At 41.6% G+C, this 21,105-nt stretch overlaps 1 protein-coding gene across 2 annotated transcripts in view; it reads left to right on the plus strand.

Annotated features, from left to right (window-relative positions):
• LOC105808829 (nuclear body protein SP140-like protein) overlaps positions 1 to 20,198 on the plus strand; it is an 85,309-nt gene extending 65,111 nt beyond the window's left edge. For both annotated transcript variants that reach the window (XM_012642587.1, XM_012642588.1), the window contains 10 exons: positions 1,404 to 1,466; positions 2,427 to 2,480; positions 4,158 to 4,300; positions 5,938 to 5,976; positions 13,039 to 13,080; positions 15,982 to 16,097; positions 17,408 to 17,528; positions 17,829 to 17,900; positions 18,433 to 18,576; positions 19,951 to 20,198. In XM_012642587.1, the coding sequence (XP_012498041.1) occupies positions 1,404 to 1,466; positions 2,427 to 2,480; positions 4,158 to 4,300; positions 5,938 to 5,976; positions 13,039 to 13,080; positions 15,982 to 16,097; positions 17,408 to 17,528; positions 17,829 to 17,900; positions 18,433 to 18,576; positions 19,951 to 20,079 (923 nt within the window). In that variant the 3' untranslated portion in view covers positions 20,080 to 20,198. The remainder of the gene's footprint in view (positions 1 to 1,403; positions 1,467 to 2,426; positions 2,481 to 4,157; positions 4,301 to 5,937; positions 5,977 to 13,038; positions 13,081 to 15,981; positions 16,098 to 17,407; positions 17,529 to 17,828; positions 17,901 to 18,432; positions 18,577 to 19,950) is intronic.
• Positions 20,199 to 21,105: the final 907 nt, after the last annotated feature.

A 21,105-nucleotide genomic window follows, 5' to 3' on the forward strand; every position in this document is an offset into this window, starting at 1 on the left:
TGACAAAGAACCATTGTAAAGCAAAGTTCAGCAGCACTTTATTACATATGATCTGGTCTTCAGCCCAAACTTCTCCATGTCGAGAACTGGGAGGGAGTAAAATGACCTTGTTTCTTTGCCCTAAAGTTATTTGCCCTCAATAGGTTTTGACTGAAAGGAGAGTCTAGCTAACCCTCTAGTCCTGGAAGGGAGATTTAAGCAGAGAGAGTCTGGGAGCAAGAGAATGTGTGTCGGCCAATAATGGCTATCACTGAACAGACCCAGGTTACAACCAGGGTGAGGGCTCCAGTTTGACCACCTTATGGGGAAGGAGAAAGCAGGCAGAGCACAGGTGTTTCTTCCTGGGACAGTGGGGAGGAGGAGGGAGGAAAGGAGAGAGTTAGAGCTGGCCAGTTTTCCTGTGTGCACCTACCCCTTCAGCACCATGAGTGGCAGGAGGGAGAGTCCCACACAGAGCCACACCTGTGCGGATGAGCTTTTAGTCCTGGCAACCACACCAACTACCACACTTGGCCCAATCACATTCTTTGAAACAGATCAATCTAAAGCAATTTTTTTCAAGAGACAAGCAAGGAGTGTTAAGAAAGCTTCATTTACCCCCTGGAGGACTTCATTTCCCCTACTTGACTTGTTTCTTTTAAATCTTTAGTTCAATAACCAAACTTATAATTCCTTTATGCAACTTTACTAATCTCTTTTCTCTGCATATCTCCATAATGTCTTAAGAAACTTTCTGAGGGAAACACCTTGTGAGGCAGAAAATGCTTGATCTTGGGATGTGATTCCTTTTGGGGTGTAAATTATCAATACATGTCTTACAGTGCCATTTTTATCTTGATGAGGTTAAAAAATCTCTGAGGAATTGGTATGGCAATGGCCCAGAAACTAAAATAACATCATCAACCCCAAGGCTTCGTTGTCCTTGACTGAAGGACAGATTCCTTTCCAGCTTACTGTGGTCATAATCTGTTAGAAGGAAAGAGCATTCATTTGGTGTATCGGTAAAAGGTTTTCTCCTGGGTCCTGCACTAGGCAGGATAGAAGCCATGGGCACACTGTGATGGGCACAGACCTTCAGGAAGAAAGACCATTCGCTTGGTGTCCCTGACCTCAACATTCAAATGCGTTTGAAGAACATAGATCTAAACATGTATCTGGAATGACTCACTCTTTTTTGGACACACCCAACCAACATATATTAATATATCACATACTACATTCTTCCGAGACATTTTTAAAGTCAATCCTTTGTGCAACCTTTAACTCTATATCTCTTAGACCTGGGGCCTTAATTTCTACAAATTCCCCAAAAAGTTACAATTGAATGGTGTTTTTATAAAACGCTACCATTTGTGATGCAATGTCACAAACAAGATGTTGGTGTTATTTTTCTACTTTCCCAGAGAGAAAAACTGCCATCCTTCGACATTTGGGGAGAGCAAGAAGCAGAAGAGGCAGAAAAAGAGGTAAAAAGAAGTGAACAAAACACTTTTAATAGTGAACCATCTAGATTTTTATTTTATATTCTGTTTTCTGAGTGAAAAATTAATTTTCTTAATTGGCTTATGGAAAGCCAGTATGAGAGCGATTGTGGTCATTTGCCTCACCATTTTCAGTACAGAAATCTTTTTTCAAGTTTAGTTTTGTGACAGCCATCTGACCAACAAAGTCCACCACGACGTCTGTCTTGAGACCTTGCATACTGCTTTTTATCTCTGTCTCTTTCCCAAGGGAAATCTTCAATGCCTTTATTTAATTTGTATTTTTGAGGGCCCTGTTTATGTAACCAATTTGTATTTTTTTATCTCTGAGCATCAATTTCCTCATGTGTGTGAGGATTTGTGTCTATTTGACAGATTTGTTTCTATGGATGAAGTAAGTTAACAGAGGCAAAGTTCTAAGGATAGTTCCTGGCACACAATAAGCATTCAAGACACGTTCAACTTCGTTCTTGTTCTCACCCTATTGCTTGGGAAGCACATAAAACATTGTTTCAAATTTATTTGGGATGATTTAGAGATATTAATAGAAAAATATGGAAAAAATCTCAGTTAAGTATCATCTTTGTAATGAAGTCTAGGCCAGGAGTCAGCAAACTATGGTCTACAGGGCAAAACCAGCCCACTGACTGTTTGTAAATAAACATTTATTGGAACACAACCACATCCTTTCTTTTACATGTTGTCTATGGATGATTTCATGACACAGCTGCAGAGTTGAGTAATTATAACATAAATTGTGGACCATAAAACTTTCAATATTTACTGTGTGGCCCTCTACAGAAAAGTTCTTGACTTCTGATCTAGGCATTTGATTTTTTTAAGTACTGGACAGGCTCCTGAAAAGTTACATTTCAACAGTGTTTTTGTTAAATACTACTATTTGATGCAATGTTGTAAACAAAAGACATTTATATTGTTTTTCAGCTTTCGCAGGGAGAAAAATAGCCCACCCTGCACCTTTGAAAAGAAGAAGAAGAGGTAAAAAAGAAGTGATCGATATACTTTTAATAATTAACCATCTAGATATATATTTTATACTCTATGCTCTGAGTGATGAATCAGTTTTCTTAACTGGCTTATGGGGAGCTGGCACCAGAACCTCAACCTTGGCTACAAGTTCATTTTAAGATCTTCAGTACCTGCTTCAGCAGGACCATGTCCCTAGCACCCCCCTCATGGGTGTGTGGGGCTCCCTGAGCAAGGTGAAGTTTCTTTTTTATTGATTCATAATAGATGTACATATTTTGGGGGTACATGTGATCATTCAATACTTTTGTATAATTGAATCAGGGCAATTGGGACATCCATCACTTTAAATACTTACCTTTTCTTTACACTAAGAACATTCACATTAGTCTCCTCTAGGTATTTTGAAATGCACAATTGATCCATGTTAACTGTAGGCCCCCTACTGATCTAACAAATGCCGGGTCTTATTTCTTCTATCTAACTGTAGATTTGTACACATTAATAAACCTCTGCTCATCTCCCCTGCTTCAGTGAGCAGTTTTTTCTAGAACCCCCGCCCTGAGCTTCCCTTTCAGCCACAGAGAAAGTTCAGGTGAAGGAGAGTGAAGCAAAGCAGATGGCAAAGGGGGAGACAGACACCAGCCTGTTTGGGGCCACATTCGCTGCCCTGCTGCCATCCTGCTCTTTGTTCCCCAAGGCGATGCCACAAATAGGGAGACAAGACTAAAATTTGAGGAGTTTTTCTCCATCTCCATAACTTCAAAGCAATAATAGGACTTGAAATGTCCCTTCAGATCACCAGGGGGAAAGTCATTGTGGGAGCAATGGATGTGGCCACCGAGCTTGAGAGCTCAGATCCTGCCGCCCCAGGCTGTCGGGTGGGATTTTGCAGGGTGGAGCAGAGGATGACATTATCTACAGGTATCTAATCTGCCATAAAGAAAGATCTTGAAGTATAACTAATTCCTGGGGAAAATCCCTGCAATCATTTTAAATTATAAAAGAAGGATCTGAAGAGGGTGGGAGAGATGCTGCCCAGTTGTGGAGGAAGATGGAATGAAAAAATCACTTCCTTGCAGTTCCAAGAATTCCCAGAGATAAAAATATGAATTTTCAACCTCCTGAACTTCCTGTGACATGTGGTGAGATAAAGGGTACTCTGTATAAGGAGAAATTGGAACAAGGTGAGTTCCCTGGTCTTCTAGGATTTTCAACTGGAAAATACCCACGCAAATAGCACACCGTTGAGCAGTAGATATCTGCTTTGGGGGCCCCAAGACCAGCCCCAGGTCTGATTTCCTAGGAGTTCTGCTAGGACTTGGTACAAAGTCACACTCACAGCTCAGGTTTGTAGGACTGAAAGGATGCAAAGCAAAGTCAGCAAAGGGAAAAGGCACGTGGGGTGAAGTCCAGAGGAAACCAAGAGCAAGCTTGCAAGAGTCCTCTCTGGGTGAAGTTACACAGGACTCACTGCTTGAAGGTCAGAGAAATACACACACATGGCAGGGAGTTTCCTTCTTTCCTGGCCTTTCAGCCTGAGTGTGGGGCCCCTGATGTCAGAGAGGACAATTCAGACTCTCCTGCTACTGATGCTGAACCCAAAGTGGGTGGCTCCAGATGCAGTGTGGGGGAGGCCAAGTTTAGGTGTTTTCACGGTCGGGAGCTCAGCTTGTCTTGATCTTACAGGAACCTCAGAGAAGTGTATAAAGAGTGAGACTGGAAGGTGGTTGACTCCCAGGGAATTTGAAATTGAAGGAGGCCGCGCACCATCCAAGAACTGGAAGCTAAGTATACGCTGCGGTGGATTTACCCTGAAACACCTGATAGAGGTATTCTGATGACAAATGGCTTAAATCAAAGATTTGGCTGTCACACCAGGCTTTAGCAGAATTTCTCAGTGTCCGGAAAACCATCATGACTCCCCTTGCCCAGGGCCCAATGCACATGCTGTTACTATTAATAACGTTCCGCCAGGTGTGACCATGGTTGGCTTGTACTACAGCTTACTCCTTTAAGCGCAGTAACTCTTCTCCTTTTGAAGGTAGGACGATAAATTGTGGCCTTGACTCTGCCATGAAAAAAACTGCAATTTGGTCACGTGAAAGTAACTTAAATTGGAGGGGGAGGAGTCTTAAACTTTGGGGCTGAATTTAAAAGTAACATGGTAGAATTATATATATGAAAATAATAGATCAGGATAAATAGTTCCTAGATTTCTCTGTGTATTTCTCTGAACTTCAAGCAGTGAGTGCTGTGTGACCCCACCCAGAGAGGACCCTTGGAAGCTTGCTCTTGGTTTTTTTTCTTTTTCTTTTTTATTTCGGCATACTATGGGGGTACAAATGTTTAGATTATATATATTGCCTTTGCCGCCCCCACCCCCGAGTCAGAGCTTCAAGCATGTCCATCCCCTAGACAGTGTGTACCACACCCATTAGGAGTGAATATACCCATCCCCTCTTCCCTCCTCCCACCTGCCTGACACCTGATGAATATTACTACTATATGTGTACACAGGTGTTGATCAGTTAATAGCAATATGATGGTGAGTACATGCGGTGCTTGTTTTTCTATTCTTGTGATATTTCACTTAGTGGAATGGGCTCTAGCTCTATCCAGGATAATACAAGAAGTGCTAGATCACTATTTTTTCCTTTTGTGGCAGAATATTTTGGCAATGTTTCTTTTCATAAACCACCTCAAATTTATTCTTGAAAGGGAATACAAATAAATTGCATTGTAAACTAACTGCTGTGCTCCTCATGTCAATCCCCTGATGTGGACAAAGCAGAGACAGGCACTCTGCTACAGATGAACCTGTGTCTTTTGACTCCAATACAGTGATCTTTCAGTTGCACATCTCAGATAGCCCTTCCTTGTGTCATTCTAACAATAAAGAAAAAGTCTTTGTAAATATTTATGAGCTACATCTAAAGCCATGAGGGAGTACAAGGTGTGAGCCCCTACCCAGGAAGTGGGCTGTGCTTTAATAATCATAGGACTGTGCAGTATGAATGCTCTAAAGAGAGACATCCACAGGAAGAGATGCACCAGGAAGGAAGGTTGTTTCTGGCTTTGACATTGTGGACAGTTTCTTGAAACACTTTGCGCTGAGCTGGGACTTAAAAGTAGAACAGTTCGGATGAGGAAAAATGTAGAACATGGCATTCTGCATACATAAAAAAGCATGACATAAAAGTTTGCTCCACGAAGTGTCAATAAGTTGTAGGTAATGAGGCATGATACTTTCACTGCACTGATTGTAGACATCATGAGGCCAGAGGAAGGAGTCTAAAAATTCCTTTAATCACTGGGTAATCACGGAAAATAATTTCCATGAAGACACCTTGAATTTGAGTTGACAGTGGGACATCCAGGTTGAAATATCTGGAAGGCAGTCAGAAATATCAAGTTCACAAAATTAAAACAAGAATCCATCATATCATTGGTCTCTTTTCTCCTTCAGAATGGATATCTACCAAACACACCAAGAACAAGAAAAAAGGTGATTATCATGTGACTTTCTGCCGATGTCTCATCTGTCATATTATTTTGTTTTGTTTCAAAATATTAAGGGGTAAAAATGCTTTTGTTACATGGAGTGCTATTGTAGGGTTTTTTTCGGGGTTTTAATTTTGCTCTTCCCCCAATTGTTTTTCTTTTTCTCGTTTCGTTGGTTTTTTGCCCTCTCCTCCTCCCACATTCCCCCTGCTTGATTTCCAATGATTTTTACATCCCTCTGTGTACATAATGTGCCTATCTGTTAGTTCCAATTTATTAGAGAGTATATGTGGTGTTTGTTTTTCCATTCTTGAGATACTTAGGATAATGGTCTCCAATTCCTTTCAAATTGCTGCAAAAGCCATTAATTCATCCTTTTTTACGGCTGAATAGTACTCCATGATATAAATATATCACATTTTTTTAATCCATTCATGAACTGATGGGCACTTAAATTGATTCTAGATCTTTGCTATTGTGAATTGTGCCGCAATAAACATTCGTTGTCTTTTTGGTAATATGACTTCTTGATAAGTCTTGATTCATTGTCTTTTTGATAACATGACTTCTATTCCTTTGGGTAGATACCCAGTAGTGGGATTGCTGGGTTGAATGGTAAGTCTACTTTTAGTTCTTTGAGAAACACTGTTTTCCATAGAGGTTGTACTAATTTGCAGTCCACCAACAGTGTGTAAGCATTCCTTTCTCTCTGCATCCATACCAGCATCTGTTCTTTTTGGACTTAATAAAAGCCATTCTAACAGGAGTAAGGTAATATCTCACTGTGGTTTTAATTTGCATTTCCCTAATGATTAGTGACATTTTTCATATGTTTGTTGGACATTCATCTACCTTCTTTTGATAAGCTTCTGTTCGTGTCTTTTGCCTACTTTTTAATGGGGTCGTTGGTTTTTCCTTGCTGATTTGTTTGAGTTCTTTGTAGATTCTAGATATTAGCCCTTTATCAGATGTATAGTTTGTAGATATTTTCTCATGTTCTGTAGGTCGCCTATTTGCTTTGTTGATTATTTCCTTACCTGTACAGAAGATTTTAATTTAATCAATTTATTTATTTTTGTTGTTGCTATAATTGCCATTGAGGTTTTAGTCATAAATTCTTTGCCTAGGCCGATATCTAGAAGAGTTTTCTGTACATTGTCTTCTAGAATTCTTATGGATTCATGCCTTATGTTTAAGTCTTTTATCCATCTTGAATTAATTTCTGAGAGTGGTGAGAGATCGGAGTCCTGTTCCATTCTTCTGTGTGTGGCTATTCAATTTCCTCAGCACTATTTATTGAATAGGGCTTCTTTTCCCCAGTGTATGTTGTCTGCTTTGTCAAAGATCAGTTGGCTGTAGGTAGGTGGTTTTATATCTGGGTTCTCTATTTTGTTCCATTGGTCTATATGTCTATTTTTGCAACAAATACCATACAGTTTTGGTTACTATAGCCTTGTAGTATAGTTTGAAATCTGGTGTTGTGATGCCTCTAGATTTGTTCTTTTTGGTTAAGATTTCTTTGGCTATTTGGACTCTTTTCTGGTTCTAAACAAGATGTAGAATCATTTTTATAGATCTGTGAAATATGACATTGGTATTTTGATGGGGATTGCATTGAATCTATAAATTACTTTGGGTAATTTGGACATTTTAACAACGTTGATTCTACTGATTAATGAGTATGGTATGTTTTTCCATTTGTTTATGTCATCTGCAATTTCTTTCCTTGGTGTTTTGTAGTTCTCCTTGTAGATGTCTTTCATCTCCTTGGTTAAGTATATTCCTATGTATTTTATTTGCTTTGTAGCTATTGTGAATGGTATTGAGGCTTTGATTTGACTCTCAGCTTTACTGTTATTGGTATATAGAAAAGCTACTAATTTGTGTCCATTGATTTTGTAACCTGAGAATTTGCTGAATTTAGTTATCAATTCCAGAAGTCTCTTGGTGGAGTCTTTAGGGTTTTCTAGAGAAGGTCATATCATCAGCAAAAAGCAATAGTCATACCTCCTCTTTCCCAATTTGGATACCCCTTATTTCTTTCTCTTGCCTGATTGCTGTGGCTAGGACTTCCAGCACCATGTTGGATAGATGTGGTGATAGTCGGCACGCTTGTCTTGTTCCAGTTATTAGGAAAAGTGCTTTCAACTTTTCCTCATTCACTATGATATTGGCTGTGGGCTTGTCATATATGGCTTTTATAATTATGAGTTATGTTCCTTCTATGCCTAGTTTGTTGAGAGTTTTTATCATGAATGGCTGCTGAATTTTAATGAATGCTTTTTCTGCATCTATTGAGATCATCATATAGTCTCTGTTTTTGCTTTTCTTCATATGTTGAATCACAGTTATTGATTTACATATGTTGAACCATCCTTGCATCCCTAGCATGAAGACCAATTGGTCATGGTGGATTGTTGTTTCTATGTGCTCTTGAATTTGGTTTGCTAGTATTTTATTCAGGATTTTTACATCTATGTTCATAAAGGATATTGGTCTGTAGTTTTCTCTTTTTGTTGTGTCCTTTCCTGGCTTTGGTATCAAGGTGCTACTGGCTTCATAGGATGAGTTTGGGAGGATTCCCTCCTTCTCGATGTTATGGAATAATTTCTGTAGTACGGGTACCAGTTCTTCTTTGTAGTTCTGATGGAATTCGGCTGTGAATCCGTCTGGTTCAGGGATTTTTTTTTTCTTCTTCATTATTTGTTTGTTTAAGAGTTCTATTTATTCTTGATTTAGTCTTGGGAGGTGGTGTGTTTCCAGGAATTTGTCCATTTCCTCTACATTTTCTAGATTGTGTGTGTAGAGATTTTCATAATATTCATAGGTGAGGTTTTCTACTTCTGTAGTATCAGTTGTAATATCTCCTTTTCATTTCTGACTGAGCTTATTTGGATCCTTTCTCTTCTATTCCTGGTTATTCTAGCAAGAGGTCTATCAATTATTTTTATCTTTTCAAAGAACCAAATTTTTATTTTGTTGACTCTTTGCATTTTTTGTTTTGTTTTGTTTTCCATTTCATTTAGTTCTGCTCTCACCTTTGTTATTTTTTTCGTTTTGCTGGCTTTGAGTTTGGTTGCTCTTTTTTCCCTAATTCCTTTAAGTGTGATATTATGTTATTAATTTGTAATCTTTCTGTCTTTTTGATGTGGGCATTTAAGGCTATGGATTTTCCCCTTAGGAATGCTTTTGCTCAATCCCATAGATTTTGATAGCTTCTGTCCCCTTTGTCATCCAGTTTCAGTAATCTTTTGATTTCATCTTAATTTCTTTTTTTGTTGTTGTTCCTAGCGTCTTTTTCTGAGAATATTTCCATCTTAATTTCATTCTTGACCCAAAAATCACTCAGCAGCAGGTTTGTTAAATTTCCATGACTTTTTGTATATTTGAGTGTTTCTCTTGGAATTGATTCTAGTTTTATTCCACTATGATCTGAGAAGATACATGTTATGATTTTGATTTTTTAAAACTTGTCAAGACGTGTTTTGTGGCCTAAAATATGATCAGTCTTGGAGAATGTTCCATGTGCTGATGAGAAGAATATGTATTCGGTAGTTTTTGGGTAAAATGTTCTGTAAATGTCTGTTAGGCCCATTTGTTATAGGGTCCCATTTAAGTAAATTTTTCCCTTTTTTGTTTTCTGCTTTGGTGATTTGTCCAGCTATGACAGTGGAGTGTTGAAGTCCCTGACAATCACGACACTACTATTTATTTCCCTGCTTAGCTCTAGTAGAATTTCTTTTATGTATCTGGGAGCTCCTGTGTTAGGTGCGTATATATTCAGGATTGTTATGTCTTCTTGTTGAATTCCCTTCTTTACCATCATGTAATGACCACCTTTGTCTTTCTTTACCATTGTTGATTTAACATCAATTTTATCTGATATGAGAATGGCTACACCAGCTGTCTTTGGGTTTCCTTTTATGTGAAATATTTTTTCCATCCTTTCACATTGAGCCTGTGTGCATCCTTGTGGTTTCAATGTGTTTCCTGGAGACAGCAGATAATTGGGATGTGTTTTTTCATCCCTTCAGCCAGCCTTTGTCTTTTGAGTGGTGCATTTAAACTGTTCACCTTGAGAGATAGAATTGACATGTGTGATGTTGTTCTGTTCATCATGTTGGATAGTACTTTATTGCTTTGTTTTCCCTCTTGTGCTATTGTTTTATAAGAATTGTTGCTAGGTACAGTGGCTCATGCCTGTAATCCTAGTGCTCTGGGAGGCCAAAGTGGGAAGATCATTTGAGCTCAGGAGTTTGAGACCAGCCTGAGCAAGAGTGAGACCTGTCTCTTCTACAAACAGAAAAAAAAATTAGTTAGGTGCAATGGGACATGCTTGTAGTCCCAGCTATGAGGGAGGCTGAGGCAGGAGGATTGCTTAAGCCTAGGAGTTTGAGGTTACAATGAGCTATAATGAAGCCACTCCACTCTATCTGGGGTGACAGAGCAAAACTCTGTCTCAAAAAAAAAGAATTGTGAGCTTTAGCTTTTTTTGGTGATTTTACACTGGTAGGTATCTATTGGGCTGACTTATGTAGAGTGTAATTCTGAGTATTTCCTCCAGGGCAGGTCTGGTCATGACAAATGCCCTCAGTCTTTGCTTGTCTGGAAAAGACTTAATTTCTCTATCAACTGTGAAACTTAGTTTTGCAGAATACAAAACTTTAGGCTGGCAATTGTTCTGTTTAAGAAGATTGGAGATAAGGCCCCAGTACCTTCTTGCTTGTAAGGTTTCTGCTGAGAAGTTTGTAGTTAGCCTGATGAGTTTTCCTTTGTCAGTTATTTGCTGGTTTTGTCTTGCTGCTTGTAGAATTTTCTCCTTCATTTCAACTTTGGCCAGATAGATTACTATGTGTCAGAGATGTCCCACTTGCTATGAATCCTCCTGGTGTTTGAAGACCATCTTGTATCTGGATGTCTGGATCTCTGGTAACAATACCAGGGAAGTTTTTTCCTCAATAATTCCCTTGAATAGATTTTCCATGAGTTTAGCTCTTTCTTCTCCTCCCTCAGGGAGACCTATAATTTGTATGTTAGTTCCCTTCACATAGTCCCATATCTCTCTGAGTCATTGCTCCAGACTTTTTTTATTCTCTTCTTTGCCCTTTAAATGACTGAATTAGCTTAACAACCTTTTTTTCAAGCTCTGAGATTCTTTATTTTCCTTGGTTTAGTGTGTTGCTGAATCTTTCTTCTGTGTTTTGAAATTCCCTAAATGACCCTTTCATTTCCTCATGTTCTATTATATCCTTTCTTAGGTTGTCTAGCTCTTTAGCAACTTCTTCATTGGTTTTTTAAAATATTTTTTGGCTTCTTTTTGTTGGTTTTCAATTTTCCAATTCTGTTCATCTTATTTTCCATCCATATTCTTAATTTTATTTCTGTCATTTCAGCAATTTCTTTGTGGTTGGATTTTACTACTGTAGCTCCATTGTGATCCCTTGAGGGTGTTGAACTCTTTTTTTTTTTATGTTGCCAGGGTTCTTTTGATGGTTTCTGCTTATCTGAAACCTCTTTTCCTGACTCAGGCTAATAGGTTTGCAGGATATCTGTTTTTTGCTGTGAGCTCTTCTGCTTAATTAGAACAAGGGAGGTCCCCAGTTGGTACTTTTTTCCTACTCTGGAATGTTGACACAGCAGGGGAGGGGCATGTGTATTAAAAGCCTATAATTAAGCTGTTCCAATTTGTCCTGTTCACCTGTGACTATCACTATTCAAGCCTGGGCTGGTCTTTGTAGTGGGTGTTGGGTTTTTCCCCAGATAGTTGTAGGAAGTTTCAGTTAGGAGCTGGGTGAGACCCTCTCCACTGAGGCTTACGTTGTGAGGATTGCTCTGCCTGGGGTCTCCCCACAGAGGTGACAGTGGCAGCTGGGTGAGGCTATCTAGGTAGTGGTCATGGGCTCCTGGTCTGTGGACATTTGTTCAAACCAGATCCTGGTATAATGGTGGCTTGTGGCTGGGGGATCTCTAGCAGGACATTGGAACTTAGGGCAGTTCCATCAGCCCTGCAGCGGTGGTCGAGACTCAGGGGTGGGGTCTTGGGGTCCAGGTGCAGTCCTGGTATCTCAGGGGCAGTGTCCTGGACCTGACAGGAGTTCTGGAGGCACATGGGCAGAGTCTCAGGTTCTAGCTTGAGAGCCTCAGAGCTGAAACTGGGGAGGAGTCAGAAGCAGAGCTTCTGTGTAGGGCCTCAGAGCCAGAAGCATGGCCATGGGTCAGTGAGTTTTTCTGACCTGGAGGGCAGAGGCAGGGCTGAGCAGGCAGCAGGCCGTTCCACTGGCTTAGGGACTACTGATGCCAAGTCAAGTGATGGGGGTCGGTTCCAGTGTTCCAGGGACAGTGGAGTTCTCCCTGCCTGCCCAGGTGCCACTGAAGCTGTCACCCAAAGTTTCCCAGGTTGGAGCCTGTAGTGTCCCAGTCAACTCCTCCACTCAGATCCCACTGTACTGGGGGGGAGAGGAGCTTGGTTTCCAGTCACAGGGTATGGCTCAGAGAAGCCTCCACTTAGGCCGCACCCTCCCCAGCCCAGTTGGGGTGATGTGAAGGCTACTGCTACAAAGCTGAGTTCTGTGCCAGTCTGACTCCATGCACCTGAGAGCACAGGATGGCATCAGCTGCAGAAACCTGGGATTGGCTGCCACCAGATCCTTACTGCATCTGTTGTCTAGTGCAATGACTCTGCAAAGAGATAAGTTCTCAGACTCATTCCCTTTGCAGCTTCTCTGGGTGGGATGATGCTTTCTACTTTACAGGAAAATGACTGAGGGCCCCTCGAAGTAGAGGACCAATGGAGTTTCTCTAGCTCAGTCTGTCTGCCTGGATTCACAAAAGCCCACCTTAAGTCTGAGAACCAAGGAACAGAACTTGCTTTGGGCCATGCTGTCACTGACACATAATTTAGTGCTTTTTAATTCTCTAGTTAGATGTATTGGCCCACAAAAGCAGATATGAAACAAAAAGGGGGATGTGGCATGAATCTCTTAAAAATAAATAAGTCTACTCAAAGGTGCGGTTAATGAAAAATCACATTCAGTATTGTCATTCAATCTTTCTCTCATTTCTGCAGAGGATACTGAAGTCTCACAACGATACCTTAGGTGACCCTTATGTAAGTATCAATTCCCAACTATGACCCCAGAATAGTCTAGGCCTTTCCCCAGGCACATGATCTGTGTCATTTCTTCTTTTCCCTGAAGCATGCTCACTCTCAGTTGGAGCATGTCGCTGTGTGTGATGAGCAAAGCATAGCAGGTGCATCACCTAAGCCAGGAGGATGGGTCTGGGTGAGTGTCTCAGTGGAAAGCATCCTTTCCATTTGTTTCCATGGAAACCTTCCCATTTCCTCATTTCCCCTGGAAAGTGAGTATGAGTTGCCAAGTTCTAGACCACTAGGGTCTCTAGAGGTGGGCTGTGAGGTGGTCATGGGCAGGGCTTGCCTGCTGACCAGGGACAGGAGCAAATGTGAGAGGATAACAATGTTTTCAAGGAGGTTGTGGGGATGGGAAGGATAATCTCAAAGTTCCACTCTAAGGCTCAGGCAGACCTCAAGACAATCTTAAGGATCAGGCAGAAGAAATAGGCCAGGCCACGCTGGTGAATTCAATGTGTGGGCCCTGTCATTTGTTCTACAAAGAAAGGCGCAAAGGGCACATGGATCCTTTATGAAGCCCCTGTGGCCAGTCTCGAGGGAGCCATCAGGGTGCTGAGCTGGTTAGGACTGAAACCATCACCACTTAGGAAACCATGAGTCATTTTTACTCCAGCTGCTTGGCTAGTGCTTGATAATATGCAAACCTTCTGATCCCATGGACCCCTTCCTTTCTCTGCTTGCCAAAAATCAAAGGTGATTCCCCTCTCTAGACAAAATCATACTTTGATCCCTTTCATTGCCATAAGATGGACATTTTAGGCAGAGTCAGCTTTTTGCACAACTGCAGGGGGCACCTCTTGCTATAAGAAGGTGGCACCATTTGCCTAATACAGGACACCAACTGAGAGAAGATAGAAAAGGGGTTGCCATACCCTCCTGTTTTCTAGTAAATGCACCTGCCTAGCAAGATCTGGATCCATTCACACTGCTTTTGTTCCTCTGCATGAGGAGGATCTATGGGCTGGAACCCTTCAGTAGTCAAACAGCTCTCATCTCTGGGGTCTGCATCGAGGGCTACTTCTCACAGCCTACAGCCAAGCTCTCTGCGAAGAGGAAAAGGCAACTCTTCCAGCAAGGATGTCCTTACCTCTTCTCATAATCTTTCTTGTGACAAACTTCTAGGCTGATATCATCTCTAGTTATGACTTCCCAGGCCTCGCTCAGGAGAAATCCCTTTAGAAAGGATTTCTTGACCGTACATTGTGTTCACCTGAGAATCCCACCCCAAAGATTCTTACCTTATTGGTCTGAGTTGGCATCTGAGAATTGGTATTTTCAAAGCTTCCTTGGCGATTTTTAAGCACAGTCCAAGTTGTCAGTCACTGTAGATTGGTACTATTCAATCTATGGGGTCCATCAGAAAGACTTGGAGGGCTTGGTAGTCCACAGCTGACTGGGCCCCATCCCAGGCCCCTGACTCAGTGCGGAGCGTTTCTGGAAGGAATGGGAGCTTATGGTGCTCCCTGTCACCTCCCTGCTGCCTCACCACCCACCAGAGTCCCAGCCACCCATCCCCGGGTGGGCCAGTCCCCATGTTCGTGCATCACTTGGTACTTGGATTGTCACAGGAGGATCCAAGTGCCTCCTACCAGCCCACGGTGTAGACAGAATAGTTCATCTAGGTGCAGAGCTGCTACCCAGTAAACAAAATGTTTCCCCGCCACACAGCTCCCCTCAGACAGCTCTCTTTCTGTGCGGGAGCCAATGCCTGTCCTCCTGGACATTTCCCCAGCAACACAAATGGCCCTAATACATAGAAAGTGTAGTGTGTAAAGATCCACATGTTATAGCTACAGATTACCACTAAAAAGGAGGGGGGATGTGACTTCGCTTGCCCACCTGTGGGGTCCTTCCTTGACCAATTCGTACTTGGGCCTGCAAATTCTATTGTTCTTTACACCTGTGAGGAACTCCACAATACTTACATGCAAATACTGCTGAATTTTAATTTCACTATATGAAATTAAATCTGGCCAAACGTCATACATGTAGAGACTGGTAAGAAAACCAGTATCAGTCAATTTTCCAGGCCCCTCCATCTTTCTTATATAGAACCAGGTTACCAGCTCTTTTATAGGCCTACAAAATGAGAATAGAGCCTCCATCTTCAGCCCTGGATGGTTGATGTTACCACACTCCTTGGCCGTTAGATATGGCACCTCCACACATTACATGCCAGGTTAGCTAAGGCAGGTTAGCTAAGGCAGGTTAGCTAAGGCAGGTTAGCTAAGGCAGGGGGATCTTCCCCCTAGGCTCCCAGAACTGAAGAGCTCTGTGTTCCCTGGCACCCACCTGGTCATCTCACCCATGATACTTCCACCCCAGAAACACTGCCACAGTTCCAGAGCCCTCCAGGCACAGAACCCACAATCCAGAAACTCCTCCCCAGGCTCTTTCTTCAACTCGTGGGGAGCTAATGGCAGGAATACAGGATTCAGTGATAGCTCAGAATTTATTCCGTCATATTAAATTCTCAGTAAATCACTCTTTGGTGAATTAATTTACATAATGCAATGTAGACAACTAGAAAAGACACTATATTCCTGGGCCAGGTTTTGCCAGTCAAATAATAAATTTCTCAGATTACCTTTAATTCACCCTTTTTGTTGTTGCTAGCCATTCTTTGTCAAAGTCTCTATTTTCGTAAAGAAAACTTTTCTGGTCTAACACACAGCCACTATCTCCTGAACTTTGCTGCAGACCAGAATGCCTTCTTCTGAAATCCCCACTCAACGTTGTTCTTTAATATGTTGAGGAGAGAAATTTTTAAGTGTCACCTTGATAGATGCAAAGGCCACATGTTCCAGAGTCCCAGAGTCTCACTGATCCCAGTGATGTCTACATTATCTCCTCTTCTAGCCAGAAAACTCGAATATATGTGGGGTGTGCAAAAGAGGGGGAAAGTTGTTCTGCTGTGACACCTGTCCAAGATCCTTTCATGAGAACTGCCACATCCCACTGGTGGAAGCTGAGAGGTAAGACACACACCCAGCCCCCGGCCCTTCCTTCAAGGTATAATAGTAAGAGGTGTCACCCCCACCTCCCCAACGTGGTTCTCAGCCCCTGCACTCTGATGGGGGGAGGTCATCATACACTGGGTGCTGGTTTAAAGCATATGCCCCTGCTGTGGGAACATCACAAAGTTGATAAAGCTTGTGATAAAGTGAGCCCTCAGAAGACCAACCCAGCAGTCTATCAAGCCAACTGACTCTGGTTCACAGGGCACGTGATAAGAATGTGAATGTGAATTCTGGGTGTGGGAGTGCTTGCTGCACTTCCTTTGCTGTAAAACGTGTGTTTGGGTAGAGGTGATGATGTGCAGGATACCGTGGAGATTGGAAGGGTCTGTGGGTGGTGTTGTGGGCAGAATTGCTGTGGCCAGGAGGATGATCTCTACCGGGAATGTGTCTGTCCCCCTGAGAACAGAGCATTGCCCTTCCATAATGGAGGAGGCTAATGTGATCCACCTGCTCCCAGGGTGTTATCTCACGGGATCAGGGTAAACCTCTGCTTTTGGCCAGCTGGGCAATCTGCAGAGGCAGAACATAAATCAGCTTTTTAGTTGAGCCCATGTATAGCTCCCATGTCTGTACCATGAGCACTTTGCAAGGGCTCCTTGAGCTAGCACTGAGTGGCCAAGGAGACGCTGACATCAGTAGGATGGCCATTGTGTTCGCCCGATTATCGAGAGCCTCCCAGCACAGAGAACCTGGTAGAGAATGTTGGAAATGAATTTTGGGGCAAATGGAAGAATACCTGACACCCTGTCAGTAGATGTACTTTTCAAGTTTTCGCAGCACAGAATCTTGGTATAGACATGGCAGTGCCAGAGGAGAGGATGCCTATAGCTTGTGCTCTGTTCTTACTCAGCAATGTTGAGGGACAAGAGCTGGTCTCCTGATTTTTACTGTGGTCTCATTGACTCATTGAGGCCCAAGATGTCAGTATTTAAGGTATTAATTTCCAGAACTTGATTCTGGCAATCAGGGCTCATTGTTAAGCTCCTGGTAGTGCAGATGGGGCCCCCAAGTTTTGAGGTGAATGAGAGTCCATCACTTACTGGGGCACATTACTCAACAGACTGTCATTCCTGCCACCACTACTGAGGGGAGGACTTGCCTTTGGCTATTGAGCAAAATAGTGCTCTAGTACAGAGGCCTCCAGGAGAGAAGCTGGATACAAGGTGGAAGCACCAGTCATTTCGAAGGGGTGGACTTTAGTAATCATAGGAATGGTGGCTGATTCATAGAACCTCTCCATGCTCACTTTACGCCCAACCTCTCAGGGACCCATGGAGCTGCATCTTCTGCGAGATAAAGGTTATCCAGGAAAGGTGCCCAGAAAGCCAACCATGTCGTCGGGAATCTGAGGTTCTGATGATGCAGATGCTGCCCGAGGTACAATTGGTGAGTCGAAATATGAACCTGAAGCCTCCTCATTTCTGATCCCCTGAGAGAGGTGCGATCTCACAGAGGGCTTGAGGAATGCAGCCCGAAGGCAAACTGCTGGCCCATGGTGTGCTTTGATCCATGACCTAACAGTAAAATTCGTATTCCAGAGAAAATCCCAATCCAAAGAAAATCCTTATTCCATGTTTGTTTCAAAGAGTCCCCAGGTTTGGGAGTCCCATGTTCTCTCTGAGCATGTGTATGAGCTCTTTCTCCCCAAGCTGCATTTAACTTAAAAGTCTCTTCCATCTTTTGCAGAAATGTGAGTTTCTCCTCTTGAAAGTCTATTGTGATTCAAAAAGCCTCTTTTTTGCCTCAAAACCATATTATGTAAGTAACAGCAAAACACACAAACAGACAAAAAACCTTGAAACTGGCATTTGTGAAATCTGTGATCTGAATCCCATGGTCCAACTGGCCATTATATTTGCCTTGTTGATGGGTTTTAGGTTGGGCTACTACAACAAATTACCATAGACTGGGTGGCTTAAAGAGCAGAAATTTATTTCTCGCAGTTCTGGGGGCTGGACATCTAAGACACCAGGGTGTCAGCATGGGCAGGTCCTGGAGAGGGTGCTTGTCCCTATCACAGGTGGCTGCCTGCTCGCTGTGTTCCCACGTGGCTGAAAGGGAGAGAGCTCTCTGGATTCTCTTTTGTAAGGGGCCTAATCCTATTCATGAGGGCTCCTCCCTCAGGACCTAATTACCTCCTCAAACCCCCACCTCCTAATACCATCACATCGGGAGTCAGGATTTCACCATAAGAACAGGGGGTACCAACCTTCGGTCCCTAGTGAGGGGAGTCTGCAGAAGGCAGACTTGAAACCAGGCTGACAGCCTTATTTGGCCCTTTTCTCAACAGAGTAGAGAGGGGTCTCAGGGCCCACAGAGGCCCATGTGGTTAGACAAAGTCAAGAAAATGCTGACTGAGAAGATGTACCCGCAAGTGAAGGAGTTCGTGGGGGACATGCGCCTCATCTTTCAGAACCACAAGGCATTTTACAGGGTAAGTGTCTTTTCCTACTTCCCATATTCTTTCAGTTAAGTCACTTTAAAGTCACTTTACCTTTCATCTTCTTGTATCAGGTAAATGTTACAATCGCCCTCCTCACGTGGCATCCCACACAAGTACAAATATTGGAAGTACTCTAAAAACCTTGTGGTGCACGTGAGAAAAATGACAACCAAAAAAATGGTGTTGTCAGGCTTAAATAACAGCATTCAGAAAATATAATTAAGTATAGAGTTTATTGAAGCCCAAAGCTGGGAACAGCCATCTGGTAAACACGGACTCCAAAGAAATAGAGTCAGCGCTCCAAAGTCAAAGGTTAAGGTCTTCCCTATATAGAACATAAACAAAGAAATTTGGTAGGATTATAGCATTTTCTATACAAGGCTGGTTTAGGAATTACACCAATTTAATTAGTTACAATTTGTTTTCTTTTCCATGCAGTTTGTTTTCATTTCCTTTCCGTTCTAAAAATATATTTAACATTCCATCTTAGGCAATATGATAGTCATGAAAACTTTGTGTGAGAAAAGTATGAGGAAGTTAACCTGTAATGAAGATCAATAGTGAATAGGGAAGGAATTTCTCTGGTGTCCTTTAGTCATTTGCAACATTTTACAAAACAATGTACGTAAGAAGGCCGATCTATAACCAGAGAGAGAAAGGTTCCAGCTGCCTGTGTATGTGACTCAGGTCCCATAATCACATTCTCTGAAGGCTCGAAATATTTCAAAGTTTCAGCAGCTTATATTTTAAATTACTTATTTTCACAGCGTCATTGCAAACATGACCCTAGGACTTCAGAGTTTATTCACTTGCAGGTATTTGATTTTTGCCCCCAGAGAGCAGTAGGCTGCAGGCTTACTCATTTCTACAGAAAATAGAAGTGCATTTTAAACTAATATTTCTCTTCTCTAATGAAGATACCAAATGAAATTTCTCAAATTTCAAAATCTTGAATTTCTTTACATCTGAATTTCTAAGTGCTCTATCAAAAAGTTGACAAAGATTACCTCAAGGGGTGAGACTAGAGGAAAAAGGAGGGGACCATTAATTTTCCCTAGACATCTCTGTACGGTTATATTGCTACCAAAAAAAGTGCTACATTAAAAAATAACAGAACTAGAATTTTTAAAAATTAAATCAATCAAGAAGTTTCTGATTAGGAATTATATTGCAATTATTTTGCTTCTCTGTCTTCCCGATGAACAGAAATAATCAAATTTTCAGAGAACGTAAGCTCCTCTTAACTGGATTAATTCCCACTTAACGTTTGGAATAGCCTAAAATGAAGCCCCAGATTAGGTGAAATATTGGAAGTCTAAGCTCATTGAACAATGGCTATAATTGTTTGTTTCTTTGCTTTTTCAGGAAAATAAATTCATCAAACTGGGACTTCAAGTAGAGAACAACTTTGAGAAGAATTTCAAAAACATTTTTGCAATTCAGGAAACCAGCAAGAACGATTCTCCATTTCAGCCCATTATTATGTTAACTTAGCCCATTTTTATTTCCTCCCTTCGGACCCTCCAGCAGGGGGGTGCACAGTGTGCGGTGGTCCCCTCACCTCTGCACACTCCCGTGCAAACGGCATATCCCCTGCTTTTCCAAACTTTTTAAATTGTAATTCCTGCTCCTTTATTTTTCTAAATAGAAATTAAAATTGTCTTATCAAATTCTCTTATTGAATAATTTGGAGTGAAAATTACAATCAAAAATATGAACTCTTTCTGTAAACAATCATATATATCCTTCCAATTATTCAAACATTTTATTAGGTTCTTCAGTAACATTTACTCTTTCTCTCTCCACACAGGACTTTATTTCTTTATTTTCCACTTTCAAGAATTTGTATTTTTGGTTGTTACTGTGAAAGCGATCTTTTTCCCACTAAATTTTATCACTGATTATTGCCTGCTATACAAGGCTACTGTTATTTATATATTTTTGTCACTGATTACCTAATTAAATCCTAAATAGCATTTTTTAATTTTTTTTTGGCCTTTCACCCGTGGCATCAGGAAGCTTGTGGTGGCTACATAGCATCTCCAACCTTCCATTCATGGAACTGTAATTGGTTCAGCTGATGGAGGTGTTTCTCGCTTGGGCACTAAAGCCTCTGACAATTCTTGGGTCTGTTAGGGATTGGCTCTGCCAGGACATCCTGGTGTACTTGCATGTATAGGGGAGGAAAAAATAATCTTTCCTATACGTGTCTGACTTCTTAGCTGGGGCCCTTGTAACAAAAAACAGACTAGTAGGAGAAAAAGAAACCGAAGTTTATTTGTATGTGTGTGTGTATAGGTTTATATATAAACACACCTGGAGATACCCAGGGAAATAAGTGAGTCTTCAAAGGGGACTGGAAATTCAGACTTAAAAATCATTTCCAGCTAAAAACAAAGAAAGAAGCATGTGGAAAGGCCAGTTAAGAAGGTGACCAGGAAAAGTGTGGAAAACTAGAGAAAGATTTGTTATGCAGATTTAAGGTGTCTTCTCCATTGATAGGAGTCTTTTGTGATTTAG

The sequence above is a fragment of the Propithecus coquereli genome, unplaced genomic scaffold, assembly GCF_000956105.1.
Source record: "Propithecus coquereli isolate 6110/MARCELLA unplaced genomic scaffold, Pcoq_1.0 Scaffold18, whole genome shotgun sequence".
NCBI classification, from domain to species: Eukaryota; Metazoa; Chordata; class Mammalia; order Primates; family Indriidae; genus Propithecus; species Propithecus coquereli.